The sequence below is a fragment of the Pongo abelii genome, chromosome 2, assembly GCF_028885655.2.
Source record: "Pongo abelii isolate AG06213 chromosome 2, NHGRI_mPonAbe1-v2.0_pri, whole genome shotgun sequence".
NCBI lineage: Eukaryota > Metazoa > Chordata > Mammalia > Primates > Hominidae > Pongo > Pongo abelii.
This window is the reverse complement of record NC_085928.1, coordinates 142958923-142979654: the sequence shown is the minus strand read 5'-3', so window position 1 is coordinate 142979654 and position 20732 is coordinate 142958923. Positions and strand designations below refer to the sequence as shown.

General features: G+C 43.7%; 1 protein-coding gene across 1 annotated transcript in view; it reads right to left on the bottom strand.

Moving 5' to 3' along the window:
• Positions 1 to 4263: 4263 nt before the first annotated feature.
• BFSP2 (beaded filament structural protein 2) overlaps positions 4264 to 20732 on the bottom strand; it is a 72343-nt gene continuing 55874 nt past the window's right edge. Inside the window, exons 5-6 of the mRNA XM_002814057.5 lie at positions 9874 to 10005; positions 4264 to 4488 (exon numbers count right to left, since the gene is read on the bottom strand). Coding sequence (XP_002814103.2) covers positions 4264 to 4488; positions 9874 to 10005 — 357 coding nt within the window. The remainder of the gene's footprint in view (positions 4489 to 9873; positions 10006 to 20732) is intronic.

The following is a 20732-nucleotide window of genomic DNA, read 5'->3' as shown; positions in this document are numbered from 1 at the left end:
GAAGCCTGATTTAAACAAGGCCCTGGCAGAGTTGGGGGGCCAGCAGTGCCTTCTCATACCTGTTAATGAAGCCTCATTAGAAACAGCAAGAGCCTGTGCTGGGAACTGGAAGCACCAGTCTGCCACGGCTCTCCCTGCCAAAGGGTGATTAACTGAATGATTTACGGCAGCTGCTCTTTGAGATGATGGTGCGGAGGAGACCAAGTATGTGCAGTCCTGCACAGCATGCTCTCTGGTGGAAACTCAGGAGGATGCGCAGATCCATTCTCCCCTCTTTCCAGTGGCCGAAACGACTTCCAGGTTCTAAAAACTGCAAGGCCGTTCGGTCTTAGAAGTACCTCCTTTTGATGGCTGACCTTTTGGGGACTGTCACCTTTGAAGCCTCCAGCTACATTTAGGTTAGGAATTTAGGTCTTGCCTGAGGGACCAAAAATTAATAGTAACAAGAAAGACAGAAAAGAAACAGACCTCAGTGTCTTGTGCATCCAACATAGCAAGGCCAGCCACCCACTTTGTTTTCTGGTAAGACTCTTATACCCAGGCGGTTCAATTATGGGCAGCCCCATAGTGTGCAGCTATGGAGATGGATACTTTGCTAAAATGTAGTTTTAGGGTGTCTTGCCTATTTCTATGTCTCAAACAACAAACTGACCTATGTCAAGGGGCTATGCACATTGTAAATAGCGGTTCTGCTCATGTGATCTTTAATACAATTCCTTTGCTTTTGCAGGCCAAAAAGGAAAACCAGTTGTAGCAATTCCAACCAGGATACCATATATCTTGCCTTTTTTTTTTTTTTTTTGTGACAGTCTTGCTCTGTTGCCCAGGCTGGAGTGCAGTGGCACAATCTCGGCTCACTGCAACCTCCACCTCCTGGGTTCAAGCGATTCTTCTGCCTCAGCCTCCTGAGTAGCTGGGACTACAGGCTCCCGCCAACAAGCCTGGCTAATTTCTGTATTTTTAGTAGAGACGGGGTTTCACCATATTGGCCAGGCTGGTCTCGAACTCCTGACCTTGTGATCTGCCCACCTTGGCCTCCCAAAGTGCTGGGATTACAGGCATGAGCCACCACGCCTGGCCACCTTGCTTCTCTTATAAGCAATCCTTAAGGATAAATAAATGTTCTTTTGTTTGTGCGGGCCTTGGCTATTTGGACCCTCAGGTATGGGGGTTTTCAAATGTACCCGTATTGGATACATCCCCCTGTCTGGATTAGCAGCTCACAAACACAAAGACTCAGCTTGGATATTTTGATCTGTAATTCTGTGTGATAGGTAGACCAACAGAAGTTTGAGGGAGGAATGACAAAATTAAAGTTGGGCTTTTTTTTTTTTTCCTTTCAGTTTTAGAGACACTGAGAACCTGTGGTAGGACACAGGTGGTGGTTTCAATTTTAATCAGAAGGCAAGAGAGTCTTGCCTGGGTAGGAGGCAGATGCATGAACTATATTTGGCTGGCTTAGGCTCTGAGAGAACTGGAGAAAGGACCCTGGAAGAAAATTCTGAGGCTGTAAGTGGGGTGAGCAACCACAGTGTAATTAATCCCCCACTTAGATTGAATGGGTTTAGATTGGGCTTAGACTGAAGTTCCCTTTTAACTGATTGAGAGGTGCTCTGCCAATAGCAAGTGAAATGTGTGTGTCTGCACATGAATATGCATGCAGAGTATATTAAAGAGGTCTGAATACTCCATGATGCCTGTAATTATGAAACATGCGATAAAGCACCACACTAATCCCCTCTCGAGCAAGAGTGTTGTTTTTTGTCCCAGACTGCGTCAATCCTGCATGCCATGAGCACTGCTTTTGCATCCACAGCACTTTTATGTTGACAAACCCAAGAGCAGGTGACCCTAGGGAGGCAGATGGCGTCACACTCAAGGGAATCCTTCCAGAAGCCTTCAAGCATAGCTCTGTGAGCAAAGGCCAGACAGATAAAGTGATATCCATCTCGACCCTATAGTGAGTTGAACAAGGTGGGCAAACTGGACGCTGCGCACAAAGCATTTATTTGAAGGAGGACAAGAGAGATTGCTCAAGCTACAGACTACTCAGATTAAAGCAGAAGGATCCTCTCCACTTCCAGGAAGCTTTTCAGCTCAAGCTGAATTAACCAGGGAATCCAGCAGGGACTGGAGCTCAGGAGAAAGCTCCTCAAGCAACTTCATGGGTCAGCTGGTGAGGAAGGGTGTTTTCTTCATGAAAAGAGGAAGAGTTTCTCCATCAGCTGAAAGGAAACACATAGGAGTCAGAAGCAATGGGTGAGGAAAATCGGTCATTCTATCACAATAGGGTTACGAGAAAGGGGGCCGTCTCATGAAAGAATCTGGCCTTTGGAACAAGATAGTTTTGGGTTTTAAATCATTACTCCATGGTTATTTGCTGTGAGACCTTGGGCCATGACTTAAGCTCTCTGAGGCTTTGTTTCCTGTCTGTAAAACAGGGATCATGAGGTTGTCTTGGCAGGATTTGGAGGATAAACGAAAATAATCAAGAGTCAGGTCTGCATTGGCACTCACTAAATGAATGTAGCACATAGATTCTTAAGAAGTAACTCAGCCTAACTCACTGCTCTTGCTGTTTGTTTAAACTGACTTTGTGTGTTTATTCAGATGCTCATAGGCATCTGAAAAAAATACTTTGTTAGGAACATCTGGCTTTTATAATCAACAAAAATCAATTCAATAAAAGACAGTTGGAGAGGAGCTGGATGACACATTTTCCATTTGAAAGCACGGCGTGGTTAGGTCGCTTCCTTGAGGCTCTCCTGCCTTCTGAATAAAGAGAGGTTACACTGTTGGAGAGAGCAGGAGACCTGGGCTCCCGTCCCAGTGCTGTCTCCGCCTCCTGTGTGATCATGCGCAAATCTTTTTCCACTCTGGGTCTTTGTGTTCTCTCTTGAATCAGGAGGGGTTGGATGATACAATCACTAAGCTGTCTCTATTCCTTATTCAACATATGTCAGAGAAGGGGCCTTGGAGGGAAATAAGAAGGCATAGAACTATGATACAAAATAAGGGCCTGGGTTTCTGGAAAGAGTTGGCAAGGAAGCTAAGGCCCAAGGCTGATGTATATGCCTCCGGAATCCTTATCTATTAAAAAAAGAGAGAGTGCAAGTGTGTGTGTGTAATTATGGCAGACTAACTCAACTCCTATTCCCAACCCCTTGCCTGCCTCCACTATGGAGTCTGGAAAAGCTAAAGAGTTGCTTTCTCAGTCTCCCTTGCAGATGGGTATGGCCAGTATAAGCAGGTTCTGGTCAATGAGATATAAGGGACAGTCCACTGCAAGCCTCCAAATGTCTTTCCTTCACTGATTAAAGGAGAGGGTCACTCAAGAAAAAGCTTTTTTTTTTTTTTTTTTTTTTTTTTTTTTGCTGCTGCCTCTTCTCTCCCACTTCTGGCCGCAAATGAGGATGTGATGTTTGGATCTGTGGCTGGCATATGGTAACCATGGGGTGACAAAGATAAAGACAAAAAGCCAATGTTATCATGGTATGTTAGAAAGATGAAAAGAGCTTGAGTCCTTAATGAAATCTTTGAGCAGCCTAGATCACCTGTTTTTGGGACTCTTAAATAAATGGTTTACACATCTTTGCTACTCAGAGTGTAGTCTGTGGAGCAGCAGTATAGTCATCACTTGGGAGCTTGTTAGAAAGGAAGACTCTCAGACCCCACCCCAGACGTACTGAAGCAGAATCTGCATTTAAAAAAGATGCCCAGCTGGGGTGTCACGGCTCACACCTGTAATCCCAGCTATTCTGGAGGCTTAGGTGAGAGGATCACTTGAGCCCAGGGGTTTGAGTCGAGACCAGTCTGGGCAACATACCGAGACGAGACCCTGTATCCAAAAAAAAAAAAAAAAAAAAGATGCCCAGGGTTTTGAGTGCACATTAGTTTCAGGAGCACTGGTTTATAGCCTCATTAATTAGATTCTATTACAAGCAACTGAAACATTCCTAACAGCTATTATGTACGTCCTAGGTATACACATGTATGTGAATGTATGTGTGTATATATACATACATAAATATGCATACATATAGAAAATGTATTAGTATGTGAATATATTATATATATTATTTGTGTATATATAATTCCTTTGTGAATAGGAAAGGAAGGACACAGCTAGGCTGTGGGAATGGGTACCTATGTGAGAGGAAGTCTGGAGTGATTTCTTTTTAAATACTTCTACAGTGTTTGGAAAATAATTATTTTTAAAGCCATGAATATGTATCTCTTGGATAATTGACGCGGAAGCGAGGCTTACCCGCTCTCCTCCCTGTCCAGCAGGGCGTGGTAGGACGCCACGTCCTTCTGCAGCTGGCACTTGCGGGCCAGCAGATGTGCGCGCTCCTGTTGCTGCTGCTCCGCCTCCGCGCGGATTTCGCTGAGCTCCGCCTCCAGCCGGCCGACCACAGCGCCCAGGTTCTGGAGCTCCATGTCATGCCAGTGCTTGGCATCGTGCAAGGTGTTCTCCAGGCCTCGTTTCTACAAAAGAGCGAACCTGGTCCAAACCCGAGGACGACAGGCCGGGCCCTTGAAGAGAGAGGTGTGCAGAGCAGTGGCAGGGGCTGGTGGTAGCCTGAACTATTCCCCTCGTGGCGGGACCTTGCCAGTTATGGAGACTGATGGGGGTTAGTCTTAGTGGCTCCGTGGGAAAAATAAGGAATCCCACCCAGGTCAGACTGTGGATTAGTCTGATTGAATGATCTTTTTGATGGGAGAGAGGGTGAGGGAGGCGAAAAAGAGGAGAGAGGGAGGGAGAAAAGAAAGGGGGTGTGAGGAGAGAGAGGAGCGGGGCAAGAGGGAGAGGGATTGAGAGAGACAAATGAAAGGCTGCTTGCAGGTGTTTCTTCAAAGAAATCTTGTTCTCCGGGGCTTTTTCTTCTGATTTCTTCACTCCCCGGGGGACTCCTTCTCCCTCTGCTGCTGAAACCCCATCCATCATTTGACTAGAACACCATCTCCTCCAGCGTTCTTTCCCGGATCACTGTCGTTAGAATGAATGTCTCTGGCCTTTATATACTCAGCATTTTCCCCTTTGGTGTTTTAGTAGCACATTTTTGCCCATCCCTTTTCCTCTGCCGTCCCTTCACTGTGGGCTTCCCAGTGCCCACCCTGAGCCCGCTTTTTTTCTGAGCAGTGCATCCTGGGTCTGTGTTGGTCTCCATCATACTCATGATTTGAACATACTCATGAGTCATCTCCAGGCCACGTCCTGCTTTGGTAATTCCACCACCAATCTTTCCTTCAGTAGCTGTGGACCTGCCACTGAACTTCTTACTGGAAATATATACTCAGACCTCACATCAAGGTGTCCAAAATGAAGCCACTGGCTGCCTCCTGAACCTGCTGGCTCCTCCTAGTCTAAGCTTCAACTGGTGAACCCATGTGAGCTGGAAACCGGGGAAAGATGTGTTCCTGCTTTCCTTTCTTCTCTTCCTTCCAAATGCAACCATCACAGCCTCCTGTATATTATGAGTCCTGCTTCTTGTATCTCTTGAGAAGTTTTCACATTCTGCAGCCACCATGGCCTGGGATCAGAAGCTTGTCACCTCTCACCTGTGGTACCCTCAGTGGCCTCTTAGCTCATCTCCCCACCTCTAGTTCCTCCTCTTCCTGAGTTCCACACACAAATAGCCACAGTACTCTGTCCAAAGCTCAAACCTGGGCCTGTATCTCCTCTGCTTAAACTCCATTGATGGCTCCCCAGGGCCCCTGATATGGCACACACAGCTGGCCCAGTATGTTTCCATCTTTATCCCCACCCTACAGCAGCGTCAACACTTCAGTCTTGGAGTTTATTTGGTCTGTGTTCTTTCCTCTACCTGCACCATGCTCCTCCATTCCCTCCAGCATCCTAACCTCACTCACTCCTACTCATCCCCAAGTCCAAGCTCAGAGGTAACCTGCCCCAGGAAGCCTTCCTTGAAACTCCTCTGCCGCTACCATCACCAAGCTAGGTTAGGAGACCCTCTGTATTTCCATGGCTCCCCAAGCTCATGCATGCTCTTGAATTTATCACAGTGGGCTAAGCTTGCTCATGGGCACGTCTCTTCCACAAGATGGTGAGACTTGGAAGGAACCAAGTCTCTGTAGTCCCAGCACACAAGTCAGGGCCTGGCACAGAATAGGTTCTTGGTATGTGTGGATTGCCCTGGATGACAGCACTTGTATTATGGTTACACTTATTGCACTATCTGTGTCTCCCCATTAGACTGGAAACTTCTTTCTTCTAATCTTCCCATGTACCATATCCTGAGAACTACAGAGCTAATCAATAAACCTCTTTAAAAAACTGTATCTGTGTTTAACATTTTCCAATAGTTTTAACTATGGTTCACCTATACTTTAGCATCTGGCTTTTTAATATAACACACAAAAAACAAATATCTTTCTAAATTAGATTGAATTAAATTTTGATGCAACAAGTTTCTGTACCCTGTCCTCCAGGAGGAGACTTTTTACACCCTTATGACCACTGTGGATGAAATAGAAAATTCTGTCATGACACCATCTTGAACCATGACTGCTGTTAGCAGGGATCACCATATTACCTTATTTAAATCTTCTTAATTCCATAGGATATGAGAATGTTGAGTCAGATTCTCATCTATCTGAGGCATATTTATAAGAGGCAAAATGTGATCACTAGAAAATAATCTAGATCAGTATCTGGTCTAGGGTTATTATTTAACTAATAGAATCTGAAAACCTTTCTATAGCAGTGAGGATGCAGATATGGCCACCTTGACTTTGAGCATCATTTGTTCCAACCTCCCTGGGTTTTCTCTCTTTGTTTATACATGAAAGTACTTAACTTGTGACTAGTTGTTGTTGACATTGGATTTGTAACATCTGTGATTTGGGAACACGCTTCACAGAATCACAGTTGGATCATCTGTCTATGGTTTTTGCTCCATCTTCTAGATGAGTTTTTCATGTGGCCTGAGGTTTTTCCTTGGTGACTTAGCACCCACTGCCAACAGGGCATTCATTGGAACCCCAGCCAAAGGTTATATGTGTCTTCCATCTCACCCTTAAAGTCCAAATCCAGCTTCCCCACCTAAGTCCCTGATATTCTGTCAGAAAGAGAGGATGCCTGGTTCTCCCAGAGATGCTTGAGCTTGAGTGACTATGATCAGGCTACTGTTGCAGGCAAGTACACTGGCTCAGTCAGCCACACAGACAGCACCAGCAAACGAGCTGAGATCACAGAAGCACACTTATTCTGCAGGTCTCTGGAGATTTGAAGGGACTTTCTGCGATTGCAAAATCCTCCAGAAAGTAAAATAGTGAACTTCTGTGACTTCTGGCCTTGAATTCTATTCCTGATTTGAGTTGACTGGACACAGAGTTCAGCAGGTCTTAAGCACCATTATTAGTGCCTAGCTTCCAATGCAAATAGTGCCTTATTGGCAAAGGGGGCCGAAAGTCTCGCCAGCTTGGCTGTCTGAAGCTTATATAAGCTGTGGGGGCCTTGTGTGTGCACAGATCGCTCTGACAGAATAACAGGAATGGCTGGATGAACTTCCTGTATCTGAAAACTGTATGAGAGTTTGTTACCTATTTTGTCCCAATCTGTGCTTTTCACCTTGGCTGCAAGGCCCCGTAACCAGAACGATAATCTACCAGAACCAGCAGGGAACAGAGGCAGCCTGTTCTGGGCTATGGGCATAGAGAGAATGGCACTACTCTGAAGTTTTCTGGTTGAGAGTGTAAATTATTTTTCCATATTTTTCCCAACAGTTAGGACCATGGGTTTAAGTGAGGTGACCAGGTGGCTGGTGATGCCAACTTGGAGTTACTGTACTAGTATCTATTATAGCAATTTTATATGATAATTAATAATAGATGGCGTTTATTGACTGCTCACTAACTGCCAGGCACTGTGCTAAGGGCTTGACATACATTATCAAATTAATCATCTCAATGACTTTATGAGGTAAATTCTATTACGATCCTAAAGTGGCTCACCCTTGCATTGGCAGCTACAACAATGATCTTCACTCCACAATCGCTTTCTCAATGTGACCTTGCCATTGTCTCATCAAGAAGTTGAATTTATTTCTCTCCCTGTTGAATCTAGGATAGTCTTGTGACTGCTTTGACCACTACAATGTGGTATAAGTGATGTTCAGAGACTTTCAAGCCCAGGTGTTAAGAGGCCTGGTAGCTTCTGTGCTCACTCAAGTGCTATATCAGAAGTTTGACTATGTCAGGCTGTCATGATATGAGGAGTTCTAAGCTAACTACATGGAGCGGTCACAGGGAGAGAGAAAAAGAGATGCACAATTGAGTCACCAGACAAGCTAAATGAAGAAGCCATTTTTGGGTGTTCCAGCCCCAGCAGAGGCCACATGATACAGAGAAGAGTTATCCCTGCTGAATTCTGCCTAAATCACAGGAGAGAACAAGTGATTCACTGTTGTCTTAAGCTACTAAGACAGTAACTAGATATGATAGCCAAAATAGATCCTCACTTTACAAGTGAGAAAATGAAAGCTCTGCTCATTCACATAGCTAGTGGGTGAGTAGAGCACCCACCACGAAGTCTACCTCCTGACTCCCACAGCAGGGGTGCTCTGTCCCATCTGCCACCCCCTCACATTTATATCAGCTCCTCCACTGAAGCCACATTAACTCTTTGGAGGCAGGCACCATATCTAATTAGTTTTATGTCCCCAAAGCACTTGGTACAGTTCCAGGAACATAGCAAGTTCTCAAAATAATGCTAATAGTCAGAAGAGCATGTTCATGTGCATCCACACATTGGATCCCCCTAGAAACACTGAGAAGTGGGCTGGACTGTGACTATCATACCCATTTTGCAGAAGAGGAAACTGTGGTTCAGGGATTTGCCTATTTACCCAAGGGATAAATGGAGGAGCTGAGCCCTTCTGACTCTATTACTCTTGATTTTCCTCCCCTCAGATCCTCAGATCCTTTTCTTATACATGTTTGCACGGACCTACATCCTATCATGTGCCTCACTGACTCCAGGCCATCTCAGCTGCACAAGGATTACATGGACCAACCTTTGATTTGCACCAACAAAGCTGTAGTTAGAACAACGCAAATGACCTCCTGGAGGGGACATCTAAGAAAAGCTGTGTTTAACACCCAAATAGAACTTCCATCCATCCCAGAGATCAGAGAGTGGATTGCTTCATTATTAATACATTTTATTATTTTAATAATTATTTTAATCAATAATAATTAATAATGAAAGAGACATGCTTGCAAATCACAGTGAGTCTGAGAGCTTACTAGATGTCTCAGGTTGGGTTCTCCAGAAGCAGAGCCTGAGTTAGGGATCCTGGAACTCGCAAATCGTTAAGGAGTACTCTCAGGAAAAGGGGCAGTGAGGAAAGCAGGACAGGGCAGAGGAAGACACTAAGCGAGGATGTGGTCTCTGGAATCTGGCTACAGCCTGGTCCTATGGAGAGCTCTATAGCATGGAGCTAGCTCCATGTTGAAGCAAGAGGGCTGGGCTTTTAAAGCCCCCTCTTAGTCACTGGCTGAGGGTTGGGGGGCAGGGCCTAACCTCCTGGGCCAGGTGTCCTCAGAGTGGGTAAGGGACAGGTCTCTGGAGCAGTGGGGCAGCTGAAAAGGGGCGGCTGCGGATGTTAACAGTCAACATTTACAGCAGCAGCCTGGTAAGAGATATTTCTGTGGGGCACTACAGTGTCTATTGCACCTGCTGCGATTCAGTATCTGATGATCCTTGGGAGTCAGAAGACATTTCAGGCCTCAAAACTCATATGCTGTGAGATGGGAATCCCCTGGAAACTATGATCCATAATACTGGAATTTGACAGTAGAGAGTTAAAATTAGCACAGGGATGCCAGGTCTTTCCTTGGCCCACTTACCAGGGCACGTAAGGATTCTGTCTCAGCCTGGAGGCTCTGGACTTGGCACGAAGTGTTGTGTAACTCCACCCTGAGGGCAGCTGCCAGCTTCTCCTCCTGGGTCTGGGACATGTGGGCCACCTCCGCCTGTTGCTGTGGAGAGTCCGGTCTCAGTATGAGAGGTGATGATCAGGAGCTGAGCCCATCCTTCCTTCCCAGCCTTTCTAATCACCACTCCACTGCCTCTAACCAGAGGAAATACAGCTGTCACGCTGAAACATTTTTGTTTTGTTTTGAGATGAAGTCTCGCTCTGTAGCCCAGGCTGGAGTGCAGTGGTGCTATCTCAGCTCACCACAACTTCCTCCTCCTGGGTTCAAGCAATTCTCCTGACTTCAGTAGCTGGGATTACAGGTGCCCACCACCACGCCCGGCTAATTTTTTTTTTTGTATTTTTAGTAGAGACGGGGTTTCACCATGTTGGCCAGACTGGTCTTGAACTCCTGACCTCAGGTAATCTGCCCACCTCGGCCTCCCAAAGTGCTAGGATTACAGGTGTGAGCCACCACGCCCGGCTGGAAATGTCTTTTTTTTAAAACAGATCCCTTCACCAACTTGTATACACAAATGTATTTATTTTGAACATACGATGCCTGCAAATGAAATACAATTCAAAAGATTTCCTACAGACTATATAGAAAGTCTCATTTTCTCCTGTGTCCTAATTATCCAGTTCTCTTGTTTCTAGTTTCTTATTCCTCTTTCCAGAAATAGTTTATATATTTATAAATAAATATGTATTGCCCCCGCCTTGCTTAGGTACTTAATGTATCTTAGAAATTATTCTATATCAGTATATATTAGGTTGGTGCAAAAGTGATTGCAGTTTTCGCCGCTACTTTCAATGGCAGAGACAGCAATTAATTTTGCACCAACCTAATAGAAATTGAGTACATTCTTTTTAGCGGCTGCACAGTGTTGTCTTATTTGGAAGGGCTGCAATGTACTTAGAAGTCTCTGCTGGTGGACACTCAGATTGTTTCTAGTCTTTCTTTCCCTATTACAAACAATGGTGCAAAGAAAAAGCTTAGATCCCTTATTTTTCATACAAGAGCATGTCTTTGAGAAAGTAGTTCTTGTATTAGAACTGCTGATTAGAAAGGGTATATATTTTTAATTTTGGTGAACAGTGGCAAATTTCCCTTCGGAAAACTTGAAATCCGTTTCAGCATTGTAAGACAGTGCCAGTTGTCCCATATCACCCTCAAACAAGGAGTTATCCAGCTTGATCTCTGTCAATCTGATAGTCCCTGTTTCTTTCCTTGTGAAACAGGCTAGACCATATGTCTAGCCGCAACTGTGACCCAGACAAAGGGAAGCTCTGTGTTTTTAACTTCTCCCCAGAGCAAGATGGACAGAGTCTGATCCCTCCCCATATATTCAGGGGAGCAGGTCATTGTTACTCCTCTTTTCTGGGGAAAAGATGAAAAATGAGAGATCATCCCCATTTTCTTCAATGCAGTCTGATGGAACATCTCCTAGCCAAGAATGTAGGAGGGAAAAAACCCTACTTTCCTAGGTTACGGTTTTCTGGAATTACCATTTTTACCACATATGAATATTTATTTACAGAATAGTCCAAAGACAGTCCAATCTAATGGACTGGCTAGAACCCCAAGTCAAGGCTGGGTGCAGTGGCTCATGCCTGTAATCCCAGCACTTTGGGAGGCCGAGGTGGGTGGATCACCTGAGGTCAGGAGTTCAAGACCAGACTGACCAATATGGTGAAAACCCGTCTCTACTAAAAATACAAAAATTAGCCAGGCATGGTGGTAGCGTGAGCCTGTAGTCCCAGCTACTCGGGAAGCTGAGACAGAGAATTTTTGATCCCAGGAGGCGGAGGTTGCAGTGAGCCGAGATGGCACCACTGCACTCCAGCCTGGGTGACAGTGAGACTCCGTCTCAAAAAAAAAAAAGAAAAAAAAAAAGAAACCCCAAGTCAAGAGGCTCATAGCTCAGTAGTAGCACCTCCAATTCTTACTGTTTGGTCTTTACAGAGCCCAAAGAATGACCATTAAAGGCTTTGAAGCCGCTGAAGGAGAACAGAAGCCTTGGACCCAGCTCTGACTGGTTAGCCAACAGCTAGTGTCCCTAAGCCATCATTCAGCCTCTCAGAGTCTCAGTTTCTGCCCATGGAACACAGACCACAATGAATGGAGAATGATACTCATAATCATATAATGACTCCCTCCTGCGGTCACTGTGAGGCTTCTAGCAGATTAAGTATGCTGAAGCCTTCAGAATCTTAAAAGCATGAAAACACTGGCTGTATATATTTTCCAAATGTAAAAATAATAGTGGCCAACAAATAACTTTTGTTATTTAATAGTTAAATAACAAAGTGGTAATAGTTGAATGCTACTACGAAGAGTTAAATATTTCATAACAGTTAAATAATAATAGTTAAATACTACTAATAATAACGAATATGTATTAGGCACTTATTCTGTGCCAAGCACATTGTTAACAGTTTTAATCGATTATCTAATTTAATCTTTACAACCCTACGAAGGAGATGTCATTATTATCCTCATAGGAAACTGAGGCACAGGGAGATTGAGTTATTTGCTCAAGATTATATGGCCAATGAGAGACAGAAACAGGATTCCAGCCCAGCAGCAGACCCAGAGATGTGCTCTCAACTAGTATTTAATGCTGTCATCTCCACCAGTCTACCAATTTAAGATCCCTAAAATTGGAGGTATCTTCCCCAAACTCAGGTGGATCATTCTGAAGTATACTCCTTATCTTCCAAGTTCTTATGATCAGTACCCCAGTTTTTCTCCCCTCTTTGGGGTTGGGGTCCTGGCCAGATGGGCTGTGTAGGTAGGTGGGAGGCAGGAGATGGGGCATCCTGGAAGACAAATGGAGTCAGAAAATGTAGCTACAGACAGTGGCGGGGAGCAGTAGTGAGCTAGGACTGGCTCCTAACAGCTCATAGGAGCTGATTTTTAAATTTTCATGAATGTTGTAAGTTGACTGCTAAACACAGCCATCATTAGAAATTAAATTATATTGTTACTGGTAACTGTAACAGAGGTAGCTAATAGGTAGCCAGTCAGACATGAACAGGGGGGGAGAGGCACCCCCACAACCAACTAAGAATGTCAGGTGACCATCAGGTGATGCTTAGGTGGTTGTTAACAGTCTCTCTAAAATAATAACTTGTCACAGCTGGCAGGGAAAAGCAGTCTCCCTAAAGATAGAAAAAACCTGAAACTGATGATCAGCAACTTCCTGATAAGATCTCAGGAGTTGGGCAAGTGAGCTCAAGCATGCACACTAAGAGGCAAAATGGCAGAGTTAAACTGGTATATGACCTCCTAGGGGCATTTAGCTGGTAAGAGAAGAATGCCTCAAATGAGCATGTGTACAACTCCAGTAAACACCCTGCGCATGCTCCCCTCCAAAGTGCTAGCAGGCCATCGCACATGCGGACACCCCACACCAAGTGGGGAATCAGGGGAGAAGGGATGAAAGATCCCAGAAGCATGCCAACGTATAAATCCCCAAGCCAAAAGGTCAAACTGCGCACTTGTCTTTCAAGTTGCCTGCTTGGCCCTCTTCCAGGTGTATTTCCTTCCTTTTGTTTCTGCTCTAGAGTTTTTTGTTTTGTTTTGTTTTGAGATGAAGTCTTGCTCTTGTCCCCCAGGCTGGAGTGCGATGGCGCGATCTCAGCTCACCGCAACCTCTGCCTCCCAGGTTCAAGCAATTCTCCTGCCTCAGCCTCCCAAGTAGCTGAGATTACAGGTGCCTGCCACCATGCCAGGCTAATTTTTGTATTTTTAGTAGAGATGGGGTTTCTCCATGTTGGCCAGGCTGATTTCGAACTCCTGACCTCAGTTGATCCACCGGCTTCAGCTTCCCAAAGTGCTGGGATTACAGGCATTAGCCACTGTGCCCGGTCTCTGCTCTAGAGTTTTTAAATAAACTCTCACTCCTGTTCTAAAACTTGCCTCGGTCTGCTTTATGCTTTATGCTTCTTCTGCTTTATGCCCTTCAGTCGAATTCTTTCTTCTGAGGAGGCAAGAATTGAAGTTGCTTCATAACCCCTACAGATTTGCCACCGGTAACAAATAATGTGAGTGACTTTTTGCTTAATCAGAAATTAGTAATCAAGCATTTTTTGTAGTCTGATTGTGATACTATTGTTGATGATAGAATTATAAAAAATGGTTGGTGAATTTTCCAAGAAATAGCAAGTCATGCTGAAGTTATAGGTGTAATTGAAATAGCAAAGTATTTTGTCTTAAAATTTGTGTTATTTCTAAAATTATCTATAAAAAAATCAGTGGAAATTGTTACATTACATATAAAAAAATCAGTGGAAATTGTTACATTATATATAAAAAAATCAGTGGAAATTGTTACATTACCCTTAAGCAGTATTGTGAATTTGATTGGCACGTATATACATATACATACATTTCACCCAGAAAGCAGTTGTGAAACATTTACCATCACTCCATGGGAAAGAGCCAGGGAAGGAATGGAGGCAAGTTTCAAAGCCTTGGTGGGCAGGTCTAGTGTAAAGCTGCTGGCCAAGGCTATAGCCACAGTCCCTCACATGATTTGTCCCCTCTCAATCCAGTGAGTGGCTTCCGTGACATTTACTGGTCTCTTGGCTGAAACACTATGTCTTAGTTTCATTAGCAAAAATACTGTATTTAGGTGTTTCTCAAATGTTCTTGGACCACTGACATGGTTTTTCACACTATCTTAATACTCATTCATGCTATTTTTATTTAAACCAATTCACTCTTTCTTTACAAATAAACGTGTTTAAAATGGAAACTGTAGGTTAGTTATCTGTAAACTGTAGGTTAGTTTAAAATGGAAACTGTAGGTTAAATGCGCATCAGCATCACCTTAGGATCTTGTGAAAATGTGGGCTCTGATGCAGGGGATCCTGAGTACAGCTCAGAAATCTGCACTCCCAGGTGATGCCTGGTCCATGGAAGCAAAATTCTAGATCGCTACAGAAACCAATGAAACAGTATCCCTTGCAGTGGGTAGAGGATAACTAAAAAATTAATAAAGTTGTAACAAACCACTGTTATTAAATTCCAGCTACCATTGACTGCCAAGCTGCTAAGTCCTGAGGCCTGCTTTCTCTTTGTGGAAAGGGGAGATAAATAAGTACAACAGAGGTGTTAAAGACCTCCCAGCACTGAACAAAGGCTTTCTTCTAGTTTAAGATTGAAAGAGCAAAAGAATGTAATTTGATCACTGCAAGTTTTAAAGTCACTGTGTTCCTTCTCAAATCATCTCACCACAAGAGATACTTCCCACTTAATTGCTTTAACTCACCTAAAGTAACCACTACTAAAAGTAATTCACCTAAAAGTATTACACATTTTTATCCAATGGCTTTTTAGATTTGTGCTTTCTGGTTATTATAACTCTATTTCTGTTTCCATTTCAACCCTGTGCCTCCAGATTTCTTCTCATAGACCAGATAGTAGGTGTGTCATCTAGCCCCTGAGGATAGGAAGGTGGGGCTGTGTTTTGTTGCCCAGTGCAGTTGTTAGGGTGTGTGATGAAATTCAAATATGTTGATCCCTAGGCTTTGAAACTGCACAGGACCTGAGCCGCCCGTGTTTGCACTCCAGCAGCGTAGGAGTGCAATTACTTCTGGGGCAGGAGAGCATGTCGACATTTTGAAACATAATAAAGATTTTCAAATTTCAAAAATTTCAAATTAAATTAGCATGTTTTTGCACATGAAGGATGTGAGAAGAGAAAAGCAATGTGTTCTGAGTAAGTAATAATTAAGTATTTGAGGGCCTGACTCTTGAAGATACAAATGAGGACTGGGAAAGAGGAAAAGAACCATCTCCAAGTCCAAACCTGACCCACTTTGCTGATTAGGATGGCCATTCCTAAAAACACCCTTGGCAATGACCCAGAACTGACAGAAACGCTACCTTGCAATGTGAGGGGAAGGCGAGTGTTCAGGAGGAGGGAGAGTGAGGAGAGAGAATGATGATACTTCCTGGTCTTTGAAATTGCAAGTGCATTCTCAGCAGATCACGTATCCAGATGAGCTGTCAGCCTCATGTGTCTTCTGCCTTTCACTAAGCAGTTGCTGTGCAGGTTTGAGCAAGTCACTCGAGCACTCTGGTTTTTGCAACTGGTGATCAATTGCTTTATATGAGCATTGTTCTATTGCAGAATGCAGCTACCTGCCTTGGCTCTTAAGCACTTTTCAGATTTCATGAGATTATGCTAATATCATCATGCTGTTCATGGAGAAAGGTAAACAATGGTCTCTTGGGAATACAGGGGTTCCCTATCTTGTGTCATAGAAGAATCCCACAAGGAGGGCACAGACCCTTGGTTTGAAAAGCTCCCAACAGAAGTCTGGCATAACTTTTAGCCCCCCAGGACAAAGGCCTCTCCAACCTCACATTCCACAAGATGTCACTTATTTATTCTTAAAAATGAAATCAGCTGGGCATGGTGGCTCACATCTGCAATCCCAGCACTTTGGGAGGCCAAAGCAGAAAGATTGCTTGAGGCCAGTAGTTCAAGACTAGCCTGGGCAACATACTGAAATCCTGTTTCTACAAAAAAATCTTTTAAAAACCAAATTAAGGTCCCCCCATTCACGTGGTCTGTCCAGTTCAAACTAACAGTTAAGAGTGTGGATTCTGGAGTCAGAATGTGTAATTTGAATCCCAGTGTTGCCACTTTCTAAGTGTGTAATTTTGGGCAAATTACCTAACCTCTTTGTGCTTCAGTTTCCTCCTCTATAAAATGCTAAAATCACAATACCTATCTCATGTTGGGAAGATTAAATGAGAACGTACCTGTAGGGTGCTTAGAATCCTTGGTAGATGCTCCATAAAAGCTTGGCTGACTCTGCTTTTGTGGAAAATTTCATCCTGCCTTGTAGAAGAGTAGCCTTTCTACCCATTTCTTGCCTCCCACAGGTACACCAGCCAACGTCCACACTGGACTGTGGGTTCCTTATTTATAGAAACAACTTCTTACTCACCCCTCTGCCCCTTTTGGAGACCTAACATAGCTTTTTACACCTAGAATGTGCTCAACAATATTTATCGAAGGTTTACAATGTAGGTCAGGCACATGCTAGGGACTAGGGAAGAAGAGGAGAATCTACCAGGAATAGAATGAGATCAAATCTCCTTTTCATTAAGAGGATCAGCTATCGTTATTATAACAGTTGTAAGTCATTTTACAGTTATGTGGTGTCATATGTTATTTAGCTAAGGATAGCTTTTGACAGCCAGCACACACTCCCGACCTTCCTCAGCCAGATGTAGGATTTATTTGGGAGAAGGCTGGATGCCATCCAGTCTGCACTAGCGACACGGGCTCTCCTCAGCAGGGATTAAAAAGAAGTGCACGCCTCACTCAATGAAACTTCAACACTGGCAGAGGAGCTGGCCCAGCTAGGCTACAAGTTTCTCTGTGAGTTTACACCAGAACTGCCCAGCTATTGAAGCTGCTGTTTGAGTGTAGGACCAATTCCCAGCCTCCGCTGAAGCTGCCAAACAAAACACAGAGGAATAAATGGCTTTGTGACCTTGCTGCCCCCTTGGTAATAAGTAAGCTCATCCTCTTGATAAAATCGGCTGAAGAGGCTCAGCAATGAGTCTAATTCTAAAGACAAAAATAGATTTTTCTATTATTTTATTTTGAGACGGGGTCTCACTCTGTTGCCCAGGCTGGAGTGCAGTGGTAAGATCATAGCTCACCACAGCTTCGACCTCTTGAGTTCAAGCAGTTCTCCTGCCTCAGCCTGCTGAGTAGCTAGGACTACAGTTGCATGCTTCTACACCTGACCAATTAAAAAAATTTTTTTTTGTAGAGGTGGGGTCTTGCTATGTTGCCCAGGCTGATCTCAAACTCCTGGCCTCAAGGGATCCTCCTGCCTCAGCATTCCAAAGCACCAGGTTTACAGGCATAAGCCACTGTGCCTGGCCAGTCCTTACACTTTTTATGGGAAAGATCTATTTAAAAATATCTAAGATATGCTTTGAGATCAGCACAATCAGGTAGTCTGGGACGAGCGTTCTTTGAAGTCAGGGACTTCAGGAACCATAGCATCAAGTCAGGGCCTTGCACCTGGTTTGTCCTTGACAAATGGATTTTGAATGAATGAGTGAGTGGAGATTCCTTGGTAGAAGATGTAAGAAAGAGGTTGCAAGGTTGGGTGATCCCCTATGTAGTTACTCAGATATTGGTAGTCAACCAGTTGTGAGTTTAAACACACAATGTAAGAAGATAAGGGCCTGAGAGATCGCTCTACAGTGTCTGTGTTTTTTTTGTTTTTTGTTTGTTTTTTTGAGACAGAGTCTCACTCTGTCGCCCAGGCTGGAGTGCAGTGGAGTGTTCTTGGCTCACTGCAATCCTCCACCTCCTGGGTTCAAGTGATTCTCATGCCTCAGCCTCCCCAGTAACTGGGATTACATGTGTGTGCCACCACACCCGGCTAATTTTTTGTATTTTTAGTAGAGATGCAGTTTCACCATGTTGGCCAGGCTGGTATTGAACTCCTGACCTCAAGTGATCTGCCTGCCTTGGCTTCCCAAAGTGCTGGGATTACAGGAGTGAGCCACCACACCCAGCCTGTGTGTTGTCTTAACTAGAGAAAAGAAGAGGCAAAGAGTAGGCAGTACCTACCTCAATGAGACAGTCTTTTGGTTTTCCCTTTTAAAATCTACTCTGATTCTTGATTCTCCCTATTCCTTTGCAGCCACACCAACTGGTATATGCTACTATGGCATACAACTACAGTAACCCAAATGGGCAAAAGATATGATCTGCTAGTACACACAAAAGCAGTTTGTAAGAAATGCATTTTAACCCATAGTATTAGCAAAGATCACAAAATATTGGTGAAGATATGGGGAAATGAACACTCTCAAATATTTCTGAAAGAAATGTAAATTGTTATAATCTTTGTAGAGAGCAATTGGCAATATTTATCAAAATTACCAGTGCACACACTTTTGGGGCCAACAATTCCATGTCTATAAGTTCATTTAACAGATACATTTCTATATTTGGAAATGAGAGGTATACCATGTTAGTGACTAATTTCTTGTAACAGCAAAAGATTGGAAGCCACCCTCAATGCCCAGCAGTAGGGAACAGGCTAAACAAATTCTGGAGCATCTGTTAGCTAGAACAGAGGTTGACAACTTTTTCTGTGACTAGCTAGATAGTAAATGTTTTAGGCTTAGCAGGCCATATGATCTCTGTTGCAACTATTGAACTCCGCTTGTGTAGTGCAAATGCAGCCATAGATGATATGTAAATGAATGTGATGGTCATGTTCCAATAAAACTTTATTTGTAAAAACAGGCAATAGGTCAGATTTGGCTTGTGGGCCAGAGTTTGCTGCCCCCTGTGGGCAGTCATAAAGCATATATCATACAGTCATAAAGCAGTATGTTCTGAATACTACTTGTGTAAAAAGACAGGAAAAAATATATATGTATTTCTTTGTATATGGATAAAATGTTTCTGAAATGACATACAAGAAAAGGATAACATTGATTGACCCCCATAGAAAAAAACGGTGGCTAGGATATGGGTTGGATAGCACTTTTCACTTTATATCTTTTGTATGTTTTGAATTTTGAACTAAGTGAATGTATTGTCTATTATACATGTTGAAACAAAATAAAAGTAAATTTAAAAAGACATAAAAGCAAACAGGGGCCATTTTGTGAAGCTCTCTGTGAGACATGGAGATATGAAGATGCTTCGGGATCCCCGTTCAGTGTTTGCCTTGAGTACACTGGGCTACAGCCATGGCTTATTTCACTGAAGAGCCCTCAGGGAGTCCAGCCAGCTCATCAGCACACAGGAACCTCTAGATTACAGATGCTGTCAGGCGTCCTGCTTTTGCTGTTCCCCTGGAAAGAAACTTTCCCAGGTGGTTAACATGGCAATAGCACAACAGGTCATCTTGTAGTCTAGAGTCAGAGTGGCAGTGCCCATTTTAATTCAGCTTCATATATCTTAGAAAATATTGACTCTTGTTGGTAAAAGTAAGAATAGAAAAAGTCTAGACAGAGTAGCCTGTATAAAATGTCTGTGTTTACAGGGAAAATTATTGTTTGTAAGTGTGGATGACATGGAGATATGCTATTCAAGGTTTCTATTCTCCTCATGGGTAAATCTAGACCTATGCTGTCCTCTAATAGAGCAGTCACTAGTCATCTGTAGCTGCTGAAATAAAAATTAAATATAATTAAAAGTTAGTTCCTCAGCCTTATTTATTTATTTATTTTTGAGACAAAGTCTCACTCTGTTTTCCAGGCTGGAGTGCAGTGGTGTGATCATAGCTCACTGCAACCTCGACCTCCTAGGCTCAGGTGATCCTCCCATGTCAGCTTCCCAAGTAGTTCCCATGGGACTACAGGCACATGTCACCACACCTGGCTAATTTTTGTATTTTTGTGAAGACAGGGTTTTGTCATGTTGTTTAGGCTGGTCTTGAACTCCTGGGCTCAAGCGATCTGCCCACCTTGACCTCCCAAAGTGCTGGGACTATAGGCATGAGCCACTGCACCCGTATAACCCCTTGTGGCCAGTAGCTACCATACCGGATTGCTGCGTGGATTATAGAATATGCCCATCATTGCGATATTTCAGTTAGATGGCCCTGCTTTAGATGATCTTGAATGTTTCTTTTGGCCCTAAGACTATCAACAACCAGAAACCTCACAATTCATTTCAATCTATTCACTTGTCTTCATTCTTAATAGTTTGCACAATCTGTCACCCTGACATGTGACATGAAGGCATGATGGTTACAGCTCAGATAAAGTTCCTGACCGCA